Genomic DNA, 17,051 nt, shown 5'->3' with positions numbered 1-17,051 from the left:
TGACAAGCCGTTACACTGTCTCAATTAACGGATTGTTTTAATAGCACTGGTGATTGGGATCACTTATCAGCTTTCATAATTTCTTCACAAAATATATTTTCTGCGCAGCACTTACAATTTTTAGCCATCTACACTGACCGATAAGGGAGTTATTAGTGAAAGCTGCAGTATTAACCCTCAAATCATAGTAGCTCACAGGATTACTACTATATTTTATCTCAGTTGTTAGTCTCTGTCCATGTGCAAAGTGAATCTGCAAAAGGCCTCTTTCACACGGGCGTTCCGTATGTCCGTATATCACCCCATCCGTTTGTGGGTGATATACGGACATAATGCAGGTTAATGGGATTGCGGATGTCAGCGGATGACCATCCACTGACATCCGATTTGCGTCCTTTCAGTTCTGTTCCGTTTTTTGGAACGGAACAGAACCCTATAAACGAAAAGGACGCAAAATCGGATGTCAGCGGTGTCATCCGCAATCCCATAGACATACATGTCCGTATATCATCCGCAAACGGATGGGATGATATGCGGACATACAGACCTGATGACACGTGTCATCCGTGTCCGTATAAAAAGTGCCGGAGCGTATCGAAATATGGTCCGCTCCGTGTGAAAGAGGCCGAAGAGTGGTTTTATAATGATCAATCAGCTGCTGCATCCCTTTAAACATGATTTCCCTTTGGAAGCATCTTACCAAAAATGATGTTTTTGTTGCGGGGGATGCCAAAAATCTGACTTGCATCTTAGTGCAGACTTCTGAGAAAATCAGTAAGCCAATCACTCAAGCAGTAAATTACATTTTTAGGACGTACATCTGTGTACAGAACGCCTCCAAGTAGCCACATTGCATTTTACAGATAATTACAGAGCTGCAGATTGAAAAGTAAAGGTAGCTTTAAAGCGGTAGTATACTGGGGGGGAAAACAAACAAAACAAAAACGCAAGACAAAGGCAAAATGAGCTAGTATGCATCGCATACTAGTTCATTATGAAAAACTTACCTTAAAACTAAGCCCCGACACGGAACCCCGGACACCGCTGTGGGAACTGACATGATCCCTTGGCGTCTCTTCCTGGTTCGGCGGCTCTGGCGCTGTGAGTGGCTGGAGCCATGAGATGTCACTCCCGCGCATGCGCGCGGGGGATTAACTTTCCGGCAAGGAACTCTGAAGGTCCGCCGGACCTTCAGAGCGCATGCGCCGCTAGCATCAACGGCTGCATGCAGTGCAAATATCTAATAAACCGTGCAGGTTTAGGAGATATTAATTGTTCCTACAGGTAAGCCTTATTATAGGCTTACCTGTAGGTAAAGGTTAAAAAAAAAAAAAAAAAAAAAAAATCGGTATACTACCGCTTTAATAACATTCAATTACAATATGACTTCATTCGCAATTGTATACACTTTTTTTGCTAACTTTATTCCTATGAAAGTGGAGATACCCTTTAAGCTACACCATTTAACTGTGCACACTCACCTGTAGAAAACGTGTGACATCCACAATGACGCTGCGGAACACATACTCATCCTTCTGACAGTCAAACCAGCCAAGTTTGGTGATGCGAGCATACAGCTGGATTAGGGCTTGGGTGACAAATGAAGCAAGTTTGGGGCGTGTAGCCAGGTAGTTCAGCACATAATTTCCTGAAAAGGAACAGACAGAATTAGAAGCTGCATCTATAAGCTACTATCAAAGTTGTGGTGCACCTTTCTGGTCATGGGATCTACTGAACAAAATGTATAATAGGTCTTGCAGCTCCAAGATTTTTTTTAAAATCCAGAATGGTCTCAAGTGACACAGATCTAAAAAAACGAATTTTGTCTCATCTTCCTAGGCTCAGTCTAAGGCTAACTGCGGCTGAGGTCAGAGAGGGAACCCCCTCACACCACCTTTGCCCGAACACACCTATCAAGGAGATGCCTGGCAAGTTCAACTTGCCTGGAACATTTTAGCGGACATGCTCCTCCCACCTCCTGCAATCCTCATGAGAAGCATTTCTCAAGCAAGTGTTTGGAAGTGGAGAAAAGTGCCATCTGTCAAAGTAGCCATCTCCTTTCTAGTTGTGTGGTCTGACAGCCATGGGGGAGGTTAGCCCTGACTGGCCTCACAGTTAGCCTTAGACAGCATTTAGATGGAAGGGAACAAGTACTACAAGTAAAGGGTGGCAGTTCCTTGAGACCATGAGCATGGAGGCTGATAGGCCTGAGCCATGGAGATGGAGGACTCCGTGCACTCTTACAAGGTTTTTTAAAAAAAAAATAAAATAAATAAATAATAATTAAAATCAGGTCTACCCTAAAGAGCCTTATCCACAAGCAGACAACAGAGTGAAATGTTTCTATGGTGAACTGGTGCTGGATGGAATAATAATAAATAATAATGTCCTGGTTGGGATGAAAGGCAGAAATGACCTTAGGAAAGAAGGCAGTGCTGGACTTTACCACCACCTTGTCCCTGTGCAGGCCTAGAAGAATTCTCTTGCAGGATAGGGCCACCAGTTCAGACATTTGCCTTGTAGAAGTTTTGGCTACAAGAACCACCAGCTTATATAGGAGGCTCATGGGTGAGAGTATAGAGATGAAGGTCTCTAGTAGGTTCAAACGGTTGTTTTTGAAGCACAGATGGAAATGGAGACCCCAGTACAAAGGTCTCAATTAGAGAGTGAGAGGCAAGCCATCTCTGAAACAGAATTGAAAGCATCATAGAAATCATAGACTGCCCTTGCCCCTCAAAACCTGAGTTGCAACAGCCATGCCGTTAAAGCCAGCAACTGTAAAGCAGGGTGGCCAATTGGTTCCTAGTAAGATTATGATGATCTAGTAGTGCTCACAGAGTTCTGCTAGAAGTCTTACCAGGTCAGTATAGCAGATCTGCCTGGACTAGTTCAGAGTAATGTAGATCCCTGGATTGCCCTCCCATCTTGATCCTGAAGAGCGTACAAGGAAGAAGTTTAAGGGGACTAAAGAGGCACAGATCAGGATGTACTAGAGAATCCCTGAACCTGGAGACAAAGCTGTCTAGTTTGTTGCTGAACCCAGAAGTTTCACATCCCTTGTTCCCCACCTGCAATACAGGTCCTGGAACACCATGGGTAGAGAACATGCTCCCAGGTCCAGGCACTGCCAGCTGAGGAAGTCTGCCTGCCAATTGTTTTTGCCTAGAATGATCATGGTTGACAAGGCTGAAATATCAAATTCTGCCCAGGACATAATAGAATCTACTGCAGTGGGTCTTCTGGTTTCTTTAGAAAAGGCTTCCAATCACATTTGTGTTGAGTCAATAAATACATATGCATCGTCTATTAAGTGTCCTGTTGTGGTGGGACACTGCCATATTCACGGTAAGAATAATTAATTTCTGCACAAAATCATCACAAAGTGTATACAAGGCTAGTAAATTTTTGGAAGGGGAGCAAACACCTTGAGAGGATATTTGTAATCCCCATAAAGAAAAAGTGGGAAAAGCAGGTGCAACGAGAAAAGTTTTAAAATTACCCTAGACCGGAAACAGCACCGGTAGAAGCAACAGGCTGATCGCTTTACATTGGGGCACATTGCATTATGAGACAAAATGCCCTCCTTTTGTTTGGTAATAATATCAGTAGACTGCTATATCTCAAGGGCAAGCTCATCAGTTAATGACTGGAGAATCAGTCTTTGCAGCCGTAAGCTCAAAAGCCACTGAGGCCATGGGCTAAATAGATATACACTGCTCAAAAACATTAAAAGGAAGACTTTGAAAACACATAAGATCTCAATAGGGAAAAATATCACATTGGATATCTATACTGATATGGACTGGGTAATGCATTAGGAACGAAAGAATGCCACATCATTAGATGGAATTAAAAATTACCAACCTACAGAGGGCTGAATGCAAAGACACCCCAAAACTCAAAGTGAAGAAAAAAAAATAAATGTGATTTTTGACTTACCGTAAAATCCTTTTCTCTGCTGTTCATTGACGGACACAGCTCCTGATCTTCATGACTATTAGGTTATACTGCCCCTTACAAGAGTAGGACACTACAAAAAGAATCTGGCTACGCCTATGAGCAGTCCCAGGGGGTATACTCCCTCTCTCTGCTATAGTTACTGCGTTTTGTTACAAGCAGAGTCAGAAGAATAACAACTCCACAGAGGGGTGGGTGCTGTGTCTGTCAATGAACATCAGAGAAATGGATTTTATGGCAAGTCAAAAATCCCATTTTCGCCTTCGTTCAGCTCCTGATCTTCATGACCATTGGGACGTTCCAAAACAGTGTTAAACATGAGGGGTGGGAACAGCAAGAAAAATTCCCAAGGCTAAACAGTAGCCAAACAGGCAACAGGAGCTCAACCAAAAACTGGAGCCCACGTGAAAAAAAAAAACAATACACCCTCAAAGAGGATCAGGTCCTCTAAAACAGCAGCCTCCAAAACCTTGTGGCCAAAAGAAGCACCCGCAGATGCATTGGAACTTTGTGAAAGTGTGCACCGACGACCTGCGTCACTGACGCCTGATGGCAGAAGGCCTATGAGGCACCAAGTGCCTGAGTAGAGTGCACTTTGACAGGGTAAGGAGGAACCTGACCCCTGATGAAATAGGCCAGAAAACAGTCTGTCTGATCCATCTGGAAATGGTCGCAGAGGAAGCAGGCATCCCTGCCAGGTACACCCTATTTGCCCAGACCACATCCAAGGCATGCAAGGCAATTTCTTTCAGATGTTTTGGCCGGGGACACAGAGAAGGCAACACATAGTCTTCATTCAAATGAAAATCAGGGACAATCTTTGAGGAATGACGAACAGGGGCGAGGAATGACCTCATCTGTGTGAATCCCCAAGTAAAAGGTGGACAAGAGAACACCGCCAGTCCCGACACCTTACGCGCAGAGGCGATAGCCACCTTCTGAGACAGCGTAAGGAAGGGAATCTCCCAAAGGTTCTCAAAGAGAGGCTTCTGGAGGACCAAAAGCACCAAATTGATGTCCCAAGGCGGCAACGGAGACTGTACTGGAGGAACCAAAAAGGTCAGACCCCCCTGAAGAAAAGGTACACGCACCAGGGAGTGTGTGGCCAAGGGTCGTTGGAAGAAGATCGCCAAAGCTGACACCTGGCCAATTTCTATTCAACCCCCCCATTGAAGGAAGGTCAAGATCGAGGATGAACCTCAAGAGACTCACACCACGCAATGTAAGTCTTCCACGTACAATGGTAGATCTTCCTAGAAGTAGTTTTCCTAGCTTTTAACAGCGTTGGAATCAATGACTCAGATAAACCTCTATCAGCACCTGGCGTTCAACAGCCAAGCCGTCAAAGCCAGCGACTGTACAGCAGGACGGAAGATTGGTCCTTGGGACAGCAGATCCTCTCTGAGAGGAAGCTTCCAAGGAACGTCGGCGACCAGCCGCACCAGATTGGTGGAACAAGCCCGGCAAGGTCATTCCAGGGCCACGAAGATGACCGGAATCCCTTCTGCCTCGATCCTGCGTAGAAGTCTTGGCAGAAGCTTGAGAGAAGGGACGGCGCAAATCAGACAATACTGACCCCACGGGGCCACCAGCACCTCTGCGGCGTCTGCCAGTGAATCCAGTGACTGACCGAACACAAACCTCTGCACCTGTTGAGCCAAGATGCCAACAGATCCACCTAAGGGATGCCCCACCGGAGACAACTGATGAAGCCCCTCCGGATGAAGGAACCACTTCCCCATGGTCCAACGCCTGCTGACTGAGGTAATCCGCCTGCCAGTTTTCCATCCCAGGAATGTGTAAGGCGGAGAGGGCTTGAATGTACCGTTCTGCCCACTTTAGAATGCCGGCTACTTCCAGAGCCACGATGACACTTTGTGCCCCCTTGGTGATTGACATAAGCCACGGCCGTGGCATTGTCCGATTGAATGCGCACTGGACATCCCTGAAGACAAGCCATCCAATGGTCCAGGCAGAGTCTGATTGCTCAGAATTCCAAGACATTGATTGGTAGTCTGGACTCTTCCAGTGTCCAGATCCCCTGAGAAGTATTTTTGCCGAGGATGCCTCCCCAGCCATACAGGCTGGCATCTGTGGTGACCACTGTCCAATACAAGGGGAAGGAAGGAAGGATTTGCCCAACCGAAGCGCCAGAGAGCGAAGCCACCATATCAGGGACGCCTTCGTTCCCTGGCTCAGCCGGATCGGATAGCGTAGAGACTGCAGAGTCTTGCCCCATTTGGCCAAATTCTCCCTTTGCAGGGACCTTGTATGGAACTGTGCAAACGGAACCACCTCAACAACAACAGGTAGACACCATCAGGCCTAGCACCCGCATGCAAGTCCGGAGGGATGACCATCTGCTGGACAGCAGGAGACGAATTGCAGCCTGCAATTTCTGGAATTTGTCCAAAGGAAGGAGCCCTCTGGCTAAGGCCGAGTCCAAAGTCAGACCCAGATAGTCCAGCAATGGGGAAGGAACCAGAGCAGACTTCTGAAAATTCCGAACTCCCTCAGAGTTCATATGGAGATTTCCAGATTTTTCAACAGAGCAGGAGGAGACTACGATCGCAAAAAGGTCCAAGTAGCCCAGTACCGCGATACCCCGTTGGCACAACAATTCCAACAGCAAGGCTAACACTTTTGTGAAGACCTGAGGAGCAGAGGCCAGACCAAAGGGTAATGCCACAAACGGATCATGCGCCTCTCCCACGGCAAAGCAGAGCTGGTGACCCGCACATATTGGAATGTGTGAAGGTAAGCATCCTTGAGGTCGATAGAGGCAAGAAAAGCCCCCTGATGCGGAGATGCCACCACCGTGTGAATGAACTGCATCCTGAACTTCTGCACCCGCACAAAGCAGTTAGGCACCTTGAGGTCCAGGATTGGGTGCACCTTGCCTTCCTTCCTGAGAACTGTAAACCGGTTTCAGTAAAAACCCTGAAAACATTCCAAACTCGGATCCGGGAAAATCACCCCTGCAGGTAATGGGTCTTGTACCGCCCCAAACAGACCCTGTAAGCGGTCCGGGGACAGGGGCAAGTTGAAAGGAAAGAACCTTGCAGGGAAACAAGAGTGAAACTCGATCTTGTAGCTGGACTGAATGACTTCGTGGACCCATTGTCTTGTACTAGGGAAGTCCACGGGTCCGGAAACCAGCGAAGACATCCCCCCCACCCCCGATACGGTTGAGGGTGCACCTTCATGCTGAATGAGCCTTGTCCGTGGGTCTGGAGAAGCCCACTCTCGGCTTGCCGGACCAGGTTAATTTGGATCCTCCAGAGGAAGCCCCGAAGGGCTTCGATCCCTTGTCAGTCGACCCTGAGGGACGAAAAAACGTATTAGCCAAGGAAGGCCTGCATCTACGACAGGTTTCTTGCCCTCTAGCCACCTGTCCTCCATCTATCCCATTAAATGCATGTGCTTTCATTGTAGAGACTCTTTAAATTGTAGAGTTAGGGACTGCAGATCACAGGGTGCCTTGTCGGGGCCTGCAGCTTACGCATGTATTTGCAAATATGTGCAACCAAACCCGTTTTTAAACGCATACTGTTAGACAGGTCAATTCGGTTGGTCGCTGGCTGGTTGGGAAGTTGTGACTGGAAATCTCTTTGTTTTTTTGATTCTTGCCCTAGTAGCCTGCAGAAGAAAAGTACTCTTTCCCCCCCTGTGAGACCTTTAATGATGTCATCCAGGGTAGCCCCATACAGGCGATCCCCTTGAAAGGGGAGATCAGTCAAGGCCTTTTTAGAAGTCTGGTCCGTAGACCAGCATTTAAGACAAAAGACACACTGAAGGACCAGTGCTGAGCCACTAGGGGAGCTGCATCCATCACAAACTGCAGCCCCTGGTCCACCAGATCAGCAAAGGCAGGGGGGAGCGGTTCTCCCTCCAGGTCACATTGTAAAAGATTAGCCCACTCGTTCAGAGATTGTGATACCAGGGCAATAGGGAATACCGGTCTCAGTGCCAAACTAGCCAGAGTGTAGATATTGCGGGCCACCGCCTCCGCCATCCTGTCAGCCGGAACCTTAAAGGCCGGGGGGTTCTTCAACCGGAATCATGGTTGCCTTGTTCCATCTGGAAGTCGGAGGGTCCAGCACCGGTGGAACAGTCCACTTCTTAATAAGGGACTTCTCATAGGGGTAACGTCTAGTAAAACCGCTCAGGGACCCCAAGGGGACGCTCTGGTCGTCCCCACCCTTTAGCGACAATTCTGTCAAAATAGGCGGGGGAAAGGAATACCCTTTTCCACTCTAGATAGCTTGAGAGTGTCAAAAGGAACCTGCGCCTCCATTGCAGCTGTGTCCTCCATCTTCAAGGACTCACGCACAGATACAATCAGTGCTTCCACCAGCGCCTTTTGGTGCGCTGTTGCAGATGTGGAGGAATCATCCTCCCTACGTGAGGATTCCAGGCGTGTGGTCGCAGAACTAGCAGGGTGACCACCGTCCGTCGAATCAGATTCAGGATCTGATGAGGCAGGCGTTGCTTTTTGCTAGTCCAAACCCCGAAAGCCACCTCCACCCGGGACACAAAGGACTCCAGGACCGCCGTCAGTGCACTAATGAACGGTTGGGACGCGGAGGGCCCCACAGCCTCAGAGAGGGGATCAGGTAGGGAGATGTGCTTCAAAGACTCCACGAGTCACCAGGGGGACCCCACAAAAAAGTGTAACACACTGCAAAAGGAACAACCCCCACGGCGCTGGCAGAACCACCCGGTCACCAGGCACAAAGCAATCCTCAGCAGAGAGGAAGAGAACACCACCAGACTCACCACCCAGCAGAAACAGGCACCTGCAGCCACCAGGATAATCTGCACTACACGTGCAGCGATCAGGAAGTGAAAAGATCCAGGAGTGGGGCTCCCACCACCGAAATCGACCCCCACGGGGCTCCCCTGTCGTGACCACTGGATCTAGATTATCCAGCCCATCGCCCAGTCCGGAAGTTGATTGCAGATCTCACAAGAAGAAAAAAAAAAAAAAAAAAACAGAAGAAAGAAAATTTTATCTAAAAAGAAAAAATTGCAAGCACTAGAGATCCCAGCAGGGAACTAGGTTGAAAAAATTGAGTACCTATAGCAGAGAGAGGGGGGAGTGTACCCACTGGGACTGCCCATAGGTGTAGCCAGATTTTTTTTTTCTGCCTAGTGTCCTACTCCTGCAATATAACCCAATTGTCATGTAGACCAGGAGCTGTGTCCGTCAATGAACGAAAGAGAAAATGATGCAGTAGGCTAGTTCATTTTGCTGAAATTTTATTGCAGCAACTCAAAATGGTTCTCAGTAGTTGTTATGGCCCCACATGCTTGTATGCATGCCTGACGTCATGGCATGCGCCTAATGAGACGACAACGAGATCTGGACCAGGGCATCACTGAGCTCCTGAACAGACTGAGGTCCAACCTGGCAGCGTCGGATGGCCCAGCGGATGAGGTCAGTGCTCACTGTCGCAGCATTAACCTTTTCTGCAGAAAACTGATGGGATTGCAGCATAAAGATGTCCAGCAACCCAAGTATTTGAGGTAGCTCCTGGTGCTCTTCCTGACCTGCCTACTCACTAAGTTATTCTGCAGAGACAAGGCAAGCACTAATGCCCCATACACACGTGCAGATTATCTGCAGACTTTTGTCTGCAGACTTACCAAAACCATATAATATGAGGTCAAACCTAAACACTTTCAATTTGTATGCAATCCGGCAGGCCCTTGCACTACATAGAAAAGGTAAGTCTGCAGACAAAAGTCTGCAGATAATCTGCACGTGTGTACGGGGCATAAGACAATGCCAACAGCTGTGGATTTGGAAATTGAGCCTTAGCTAACTTTTAACAGAGCAGGGTCTGAAAAAATGCCATATACGGAACCCAGTGCCCAAAGATCACTTCCAGTCCAGCGGGGCCCAGGCATTGTACTGCAAAGCCAGGCCGAGGATGACTGTGCTGGAAAGCTGTAATCCAGGAGATGTAGCTCCAGCAACAATATAGGGAAGAGTCCTAACTGAAGAAAGAAAGGAACCAGAAAATGTGCTAGCAGAAAACGAAGTTAGTCTCAACACAGCAGAGCTTTTTATAAGACATTACAGAAAAAAACCTTACCCTACAGGTAGTGGGAGAGGTTACCCTGGACTGACCTACAGAGGGTTTGCGCAAATGTTCCTCAATGGACAAGAAAGAGAATCATTACTCATCCATTTTTATTCTGGGTCAGTAGCTCAAAGTATTGACAGCTGAGGGTTACGACAGCCAGGAACTAGCACTTGAAGAAAGAGTTTAACAATGGTAGCCTACAAGTTTCTTTCATGAAATGTTTAATTCAAATATCGACTAGGTGAAGCGGCTAATAAAAAGGCCATATTTAGAGATCTACACATGTAGGACATTAGAAATGATAGAAAAAAAAACTATTTGCTTTAACTGGATCGCTTCTTTAGCCAAATAAATTTAATCCCTGCATTTATCGCCTTTTAATACCATCTAAAATGACAAAAAAAAGTCCCCAGATCCTTCATAGATCAGAAATCATTTAATGTAATTGTGCTGTTTATGAGTTTGTCAAGAAGTGCAACACTTTGGGCGACATCACAGGCCCAGCACACTGGCTGAAAGCATAGCTTGTATACTCACGTATATCGATCCTCTGTTCCAGCGGGAGGGGATTGCTGCTTCGGGACACCAGTTTGGTTAGACATGTGGCAGCAAGAAGCTGGGAATATGAAGACTGGAAAGAAAGAGAAAGGAAAATGTTAGCTTATACAGTGTGTTCCTAAAAACAATGCAAAACAGTGACACTTTTCTGATGAATATGTTGCAACGTAAACAAAGCAGTAAATTATTCACTTAAGGACAAGGCCTATTGTAACACTTTGTTTACAAGTAAAAATAGGTATTTTTTCCTGGAGAATTACTTAGAACCCCCAAACATATGTTATTTTTTAGCAGAGGCCCTAGAGAATAAAATGGTGGTCACAAGCTATCTGCGAGTGGTTTTTCACATTTTTACAGGTTATCAGTTTAGAGTCACAGATAAGTTCTAGGGCTAGAAATATTGTTCTTGCTAGAACATTCAAGGCACTACCTCACATGTGTGGTGCGAACAGTTTACATATGTGGGCGTGACCTACATGTGTTTGACACTACGTGCGAGCACGGGGGGACGAGGGCACTTGAAAAAAAAAAAAAAAAAAACATTTTTTCTATTAGGATTGCTTTTTGTTTTGTTTTTTTACACTGTTCTTTACAACTACTTTAAGACCAGGCTTTTTCTGGAACTTTGTTTACAAGTTTAAATCCGTATTTTCTGCTAGAAAATTACTTATAACCCCCACACATTGTACATTTTTTTTTTTAAAGCAGAGACCCTAGTGAATAAAATAGCTAGCTGCTGACAACAATGGCATGCAAAATTCCAACATGCTGGTTGTACCTCCTTCGATCGCTAATCGTCTTGGGTACAATCAGCCTATTCATAGATGGTTTGAATCATGGCTGGTCCCTGCTGAACCGGATGAGATTTTACTATCTCTGGCCGGGTTAACATTGCTCACTTGGGCCATAAAAAAAAAAAAAAAAGACAAGAAACAGATCGACTGCCAGTGTATGAGATAACATGGCAATAAGAAAAAAAAAAGGCAGAAGTGATAGTGACATTAGAAGACTGCTGCAGAAAATGCATCCCTTTAGCAGTGGAACCTTTATTTTTCAGGTTTTAATGACTGCCTATCAGTTACAATAGTAGTGACTTATACTGGATAATTAGCCTGGACACAGACAGTTACTGTTACCAGGACCACATTAAGTTATGTGACCACTCTGCTGTGCTCTGGATCTGCATCCTATTTGTAGACTTATTATAGATCCTATTATATCAAATAGTTCATATATTCTCTTCCTGTACAGAATTATTCATTTGGTCAAGTGGGCCAATCTACAATGAGCTTTCGCTAGGATAAAAGACTGACACTAAAATCTGAATTACAGCACAGGGTGCCTTTGGTGACCTCACTATCCCAGTCTCAGCTGAGTACGGATACAACCTTTACATATCAACTGTTACCAAGGAGCCTGAAAGAACATCATGTGGATTAAGACTAGGAAAAGAAAGCATGCAGGACAGATTTAGTTCAGCAACTTCAAAACCCAACTCCAGGCAAAACTTTTTCTTACAGTTGAACAAAATGTAGAACTGGAGTGAACTAGGCCATTGGAACCCATATAATCTACTATAATCTACTGTCCACATTTTTGATGCAAAAAAAACAAGCAAAAAATACTCTGGACTGCATCTATTGAGGAGAGTGGGAAAGTTTGACTAAATTAGCAAAATAAAAAAAATGGGGGGGGGGGGGGGGGGGTGACACCATTTAGCCCACCAAAATGTTGAGTGCATTAGTTGCAGATTAACGTATACCTGGACCAGATGGCATACATCCACGAGTCCTAAAAGAATTACGCTCAGTCATTTCAAATGCATTGTTTTTCATTTTTAGGGACTCTTTAATGACTGGAACCACACCACTGCACTGGCATAAGGCCAATGTGGTGCCTGCATTTAAAAAGGGATCAATGTCTTTACCAAGTAACGATAGGCCTGTTTAACTTCTATAGTCGGGAAGATACTGGAGTAGAGCTGCATCATTAGACCCCGTTCACACTGGGGCGACTCTACTTGCCGGGGCGACCTCGGAACGGCCGGCACGGACTTCATATCATATCAAAGAAGCTCCGGACCCTTTTTCAAAGTCGGAGCGACTTGTGTCGCTCCTATTAGAACGGGCCCACAGCTACTCTATGGCAGGCGACCTACGGCGACCTGTCAGGCGACCAGGTCGCCTGACAGGTCGCCCCGGTGTGAACGGAGATAAAAAAAAAAAAAAAAAGGAGAGAATGCGGCAAATGTTTATCAACATTGTCAAGGCTGCGAGATAACTATAAGCAATGTTTTACAATGTATAATTTTGTTCTTTTAGATCAAAAGGAATGACCTGTCTGTAAAGGAGGTCAGTTTAACCTCTTAAAGCAGAGTTCCACTCAAAAGATTTGACAGGTACCAGCTCTCACTTCTGCTCGGGCCGTCTAGGCCCTCCCACCCTGCAATCTTCTGGGACACGTCACAGAAGATTGCCCGTCCATTCAGGATGCGCAGCGCGACTCGTGCATGCGCAGTGCACACCCAGCTGTGAAGCCGCAAGCACTCACAGCCGGGTGCCCGCACTAGAGATGCCAGCGACACGGGGAGAAGACTGAGAACCGAGGCTCCCTCCGGCAGTATCGCTGGACCGTGGGACAGGTGAGTGTGTGTTTATTAAAATTCAGCAGCTACACTTTTTGTAGCTGCTGACTTAATAAACACAAAAGCCAGTGGAACTCCACTTTAAAGACTAAGCATTTTTCTGACACTTGTTGCTTACAAGTTAAAAATCTGTATTTTTTGCTAGAAAATTACTTAGAACCCCCAAACACACACACACATACACACATACACAGAGAGCCAAGAGAATAAAAATTGTGATCATTGCAATCTTTTATGTCACACTGTATTTGCTGTTAAGTCTCTTAACGCAGTTTTTTTTTTTTTTTTTTTTAGGAAAAAAAACTGAAATTTTATCTTACTGTAAAATCCCTTTCTCTGATGTTCATTGACGAACACAGCTCCATATCTTCTTTGAGCCTTGCGTTATGGTGCTCTCCAAAAGGAGTAAGACTAGGTGGAAACTAAACTTGACTATGCCCCTAGGGCAGTCCTAGGGGGTATACTTCCCACTTCCTGCTATAGGACTTCGGTTTGTAACAAGCAGTGTCAGAGAATACAAATCCCAACTCAAAAGGAGGGGGGGGGGTGCTGTGTCCCGTCAATGAACATCAGAGAAAAGGGTTTTACGGTAAGACAAAAATCCAGTTTTCTCTTTCGTTCATTGACAGACACAACTCTATACCCTCTTTGATCCTTGGGGTGCCCCAAAGCAATGTCAACATGAGAGTGGGAAAAACCCAGCCCTGTTAATTCCCAAAAAGGGCTAAACATAGCCAACCAGGTAAACCAGGAACAACTGGAGCTCACCAACCAGAAAAAAAAAAAAAATATACCCTCAAGAGGCAGGAGCCTCTGCAACAGCGGCCTGCAAAACTTTGCGGCCGAACACATCATCCGCAGCTGCGAGTACATCCATCTTGTAAAATCTTGTGAATGTATGCACGGGATGGGAGGACAAATAATCAGATTTTTGTATCGACTCAATCACCGCCAGGTACACCCCAATTGCCCAAACCACATCCAGGGAATGCAAAGCAATTTCTTTAGGATGTGTCGGCTTAGAGCACAAGGAAGGCAACACAATGCCTTCATTCAAGTGAAAACCCGAGATGACCTTAGGAAGGACGACTGACTGAAAGGGACGTAGCACCACTTTGTCCCCGTGAACCACCAGGTAAGGTGACCGACAGGACAACACAGCCAGTTCTGACAATCTGCGTGCAGAAGTAATAGCCACCAAAAAGGCTACCTTCTGTGACAGAGTAAAGCCCCGTACACACGTACTGATCGTCGGCCGAACGATCGGCCGTCTTTTGTCCAGGGCTGTCGTGTCTGTTGAAAACTGCAAAAGACTGCACACGAATTTTGTCGGCCAACAACAGCCAACTGCAGAAGTGATGTCATGTGATGGTTAACTTTCCTTGTCTTTTTTCTTTTCTGAGCATGCCCAGTCTTGCAAATCTGCTGTCTGTCGGCCGAAATCTGTACTGACTGGCGAACAATCGGCCGTTCTGGTGTTGGCCAACAAAAATTTTAATGCCTGCACGACAGATTCTGTTCGGCCGAAAATGCGCTGTCGGAAGCATCATACTAACAAGCCTACAATCGGCCGATCGGCCGTCGGCAGAATATTTACGGCCGACAATCGGTACGTGTGTACGGGGCTTAAGTTCACAAACATTTTCAAAAAGCGGTTTTTGAAGAACCGACAGTACGAAATTGAAGTCCCACGGAGGTACCAAAGACCTTACCGGAGGAGCCAAGTGGCAAACACCCTGGACGAAAGTGTGAACCAAAGAATTTGCTGCCAATGGCCGCTGGAAAAAAATTGCCAAGGCAGAAATCTGACCCTTGATGATGCCCAGGGCCAAACATTTATCTACACCTTGTTGTAGAAATCCAGCAGACATGACACAGAAAAGGAATGGGAAGAAACCCCCCCCCAGGAGACTCACACCAAGAAATGTACTCCCTCCAAACTCTATAATAAATCTTCCTAGAAGTAGATTTTTAAAGTATAGGGATCACCCAATCTGACAACCCGCTATCCTTCAGTACCTAGCTTTCAATAGCCAGGCCTTTAAAGCTAGCAACCACGAAGCAGGATGGAAGATCGGTCCTTGAGACTAAACATCTGATCTGAGAGGGAGTCTCCAAGAAATATCAGCTAATCAGCCTCACAGGGCCTGCATACCCTGACTGGCGATGCCAGTCAGGAACCACCAGAATGACTGGAATCCCTTCTGCCTCGATTCTGTGCAGAAGCTGCAACAAAGGAAAAGCATAAATCAGGCGATACTGACCCAAAGGGGCCACCAGAGCATCAGCGGCGGCGGCCAAAGGATCCAGAGATTGCCACAAACCTCTGAACCTTCCAGAACCCCCACCGGCGAGACAGTTGTTGAAACACTTCTGGGTGAAGAGACCATTCGCCTGGACTCAGGCCTGACGACTGAGGTAGTCCGCCTGCCAATTTTCCACCCCTGAAATGTTCACACACAGCAGAGAGGGCTGGAACATATTGTCTGCCCACCTTAGAATGCCGGCTACTTCTCTGGCCGCAAGGGCACTTTTGGTGCCCCCTTGATGATTGATATATGCCACAGCCGTGGCATTGTCCGACGGAATTCTTACCGGACAGGCAAAGCCTGATCGCCCAAATCTCCAGGATATTGATCGGCAGACCGGACTCCTCCCGAGTCCAAACCCCTCCCGAATCCCTGTTTAAGACCCCTCCCCACACGGACAGGCTGGCGTCTGTGGTAACCACTGTCCAGTACAGGGGGAGAAAGGACTGCCCCTTGTCGAAGCATCTGGGAATGGAGCCACCAAAGCAAGGATCTTCTTGCACCCCGGCTCAACAGGATCAGATTTCCAGGGATTGAGGATTCTTGTCCCATTTTCAAGAATTTCCTTTTGCAGAGGCCTGGTATGTAACTGCATAAACAGAACCGCCTCGAAGGTGGAGACCACTAAACCAAGCACTTGCATGCAAGTCCTGAGAGCCGACCGACGGTTGGACAACAGGAGCCGAATCGCATGCTGCAACTTCAGCAGTTTCCCCTCTGGAAGAAACACCCTGGCTGAGGCTGAATCCAAAAGTCAAGCCCAGGTAGTCCAGGTTAGACAGAGTCAGAGCTGATTTCTGAAAATTCAGAGTCCAGCCGAACTCATGCAGAGTTTGCACAGTGATGTCCAGATCGTCTTTTAAGACAGACGGAGACTCTGCTCGCAGAAGATGATCTAGGTACCCCAGTAACACAAAACCCCTCTGTTTGAGCAAGGCTACCTTGGGGGCCAACACTTTTGTGAACACCCAAGGAGCTGAGGCGAGATGGCCAGCCCCCGACCAGTGGGGCTATGTCGCGGCCAACTAGCACGGAGCTAATAGTTGGGTCACGCTCGCTGGCTTTTTTAAATTTCATTTAAAAAAAAAAAAAACAACCAAAAAAAGGAAAAAAAAAAAAAAAAAAAACACGCCAGGACCGCAGATCCCAGAAGGGAACCAGGTCCTTACTCCTGACTAGGCAGAAAAAAACTGAAGTTCTATGGCAGGAAGTGTAAAGTATAACCCCTAGGACTGCCCTAGGGGCGTAGTCAAGTTTTGTTTTCACCCAAGTCCTACTCCTATGGAGAGCAGCTTAACCCAAGGGTCAAACAAGATATGGAGCTGTGTCCATCAAAGAACAAAAGAGAAAATATACTTTAATGAATTTTTTTAAAAAAAACTAAACAGCCCAATTTTTTTGTACAATGTAAAATATGTTATGCTGAGAATCGTGATCTTTATTCTAAGCAAAAAAAACATGATTCTCATTTTATCCAAAATCGTGCAGCTC

At 46.4% G+C, this 17,051-nt stretch overlaps 1 protein-coding gene across 1 annotated transcript in view; it reads right to left on the bottom strand.

The window, feature by feature from the left end:
• XPO7 (exportin 7) overlaps positions 1-17,051 on the bottom strand; it is a 132,547-nt gene that overhangs the window by 72,440 nt on the left and 43,056 nt on the right. The window contains exons 3-4 of the mRNA XM_082255770.1: positions 10,587-10,680; positions 1,482-1,648 (exon numbers count right to left, since the gene is read on the bottom strand). Of these exons, the coding sequence (XP_082111896.1) occupies positions 1,482-1,648; positions 10,587-10,680 (261 nt within the window). The remainder of the gene's footprint in view (positions 1-1,481; positions 1,649-10,586; positions 10,681-17,051) is intronic.

Source organism: Pelophylax lessonae (assembly GCF_965119305.1).
Source record: "Pelophylax lessonae genome assembly, chromosome: 4".
Taxonomy (NCBI): domain Eukaryota; kingdom Metazoa; phylum Chordata; class Amphibia; order Anura; family Ranidae; genus Pelophylax; species Pelophylax lessonae.
The sequence above is the reverse complement of the archived record's forward strand: the minus strand, read 5'-3'. Positions and strand labels throughout refer to the sequence as shown.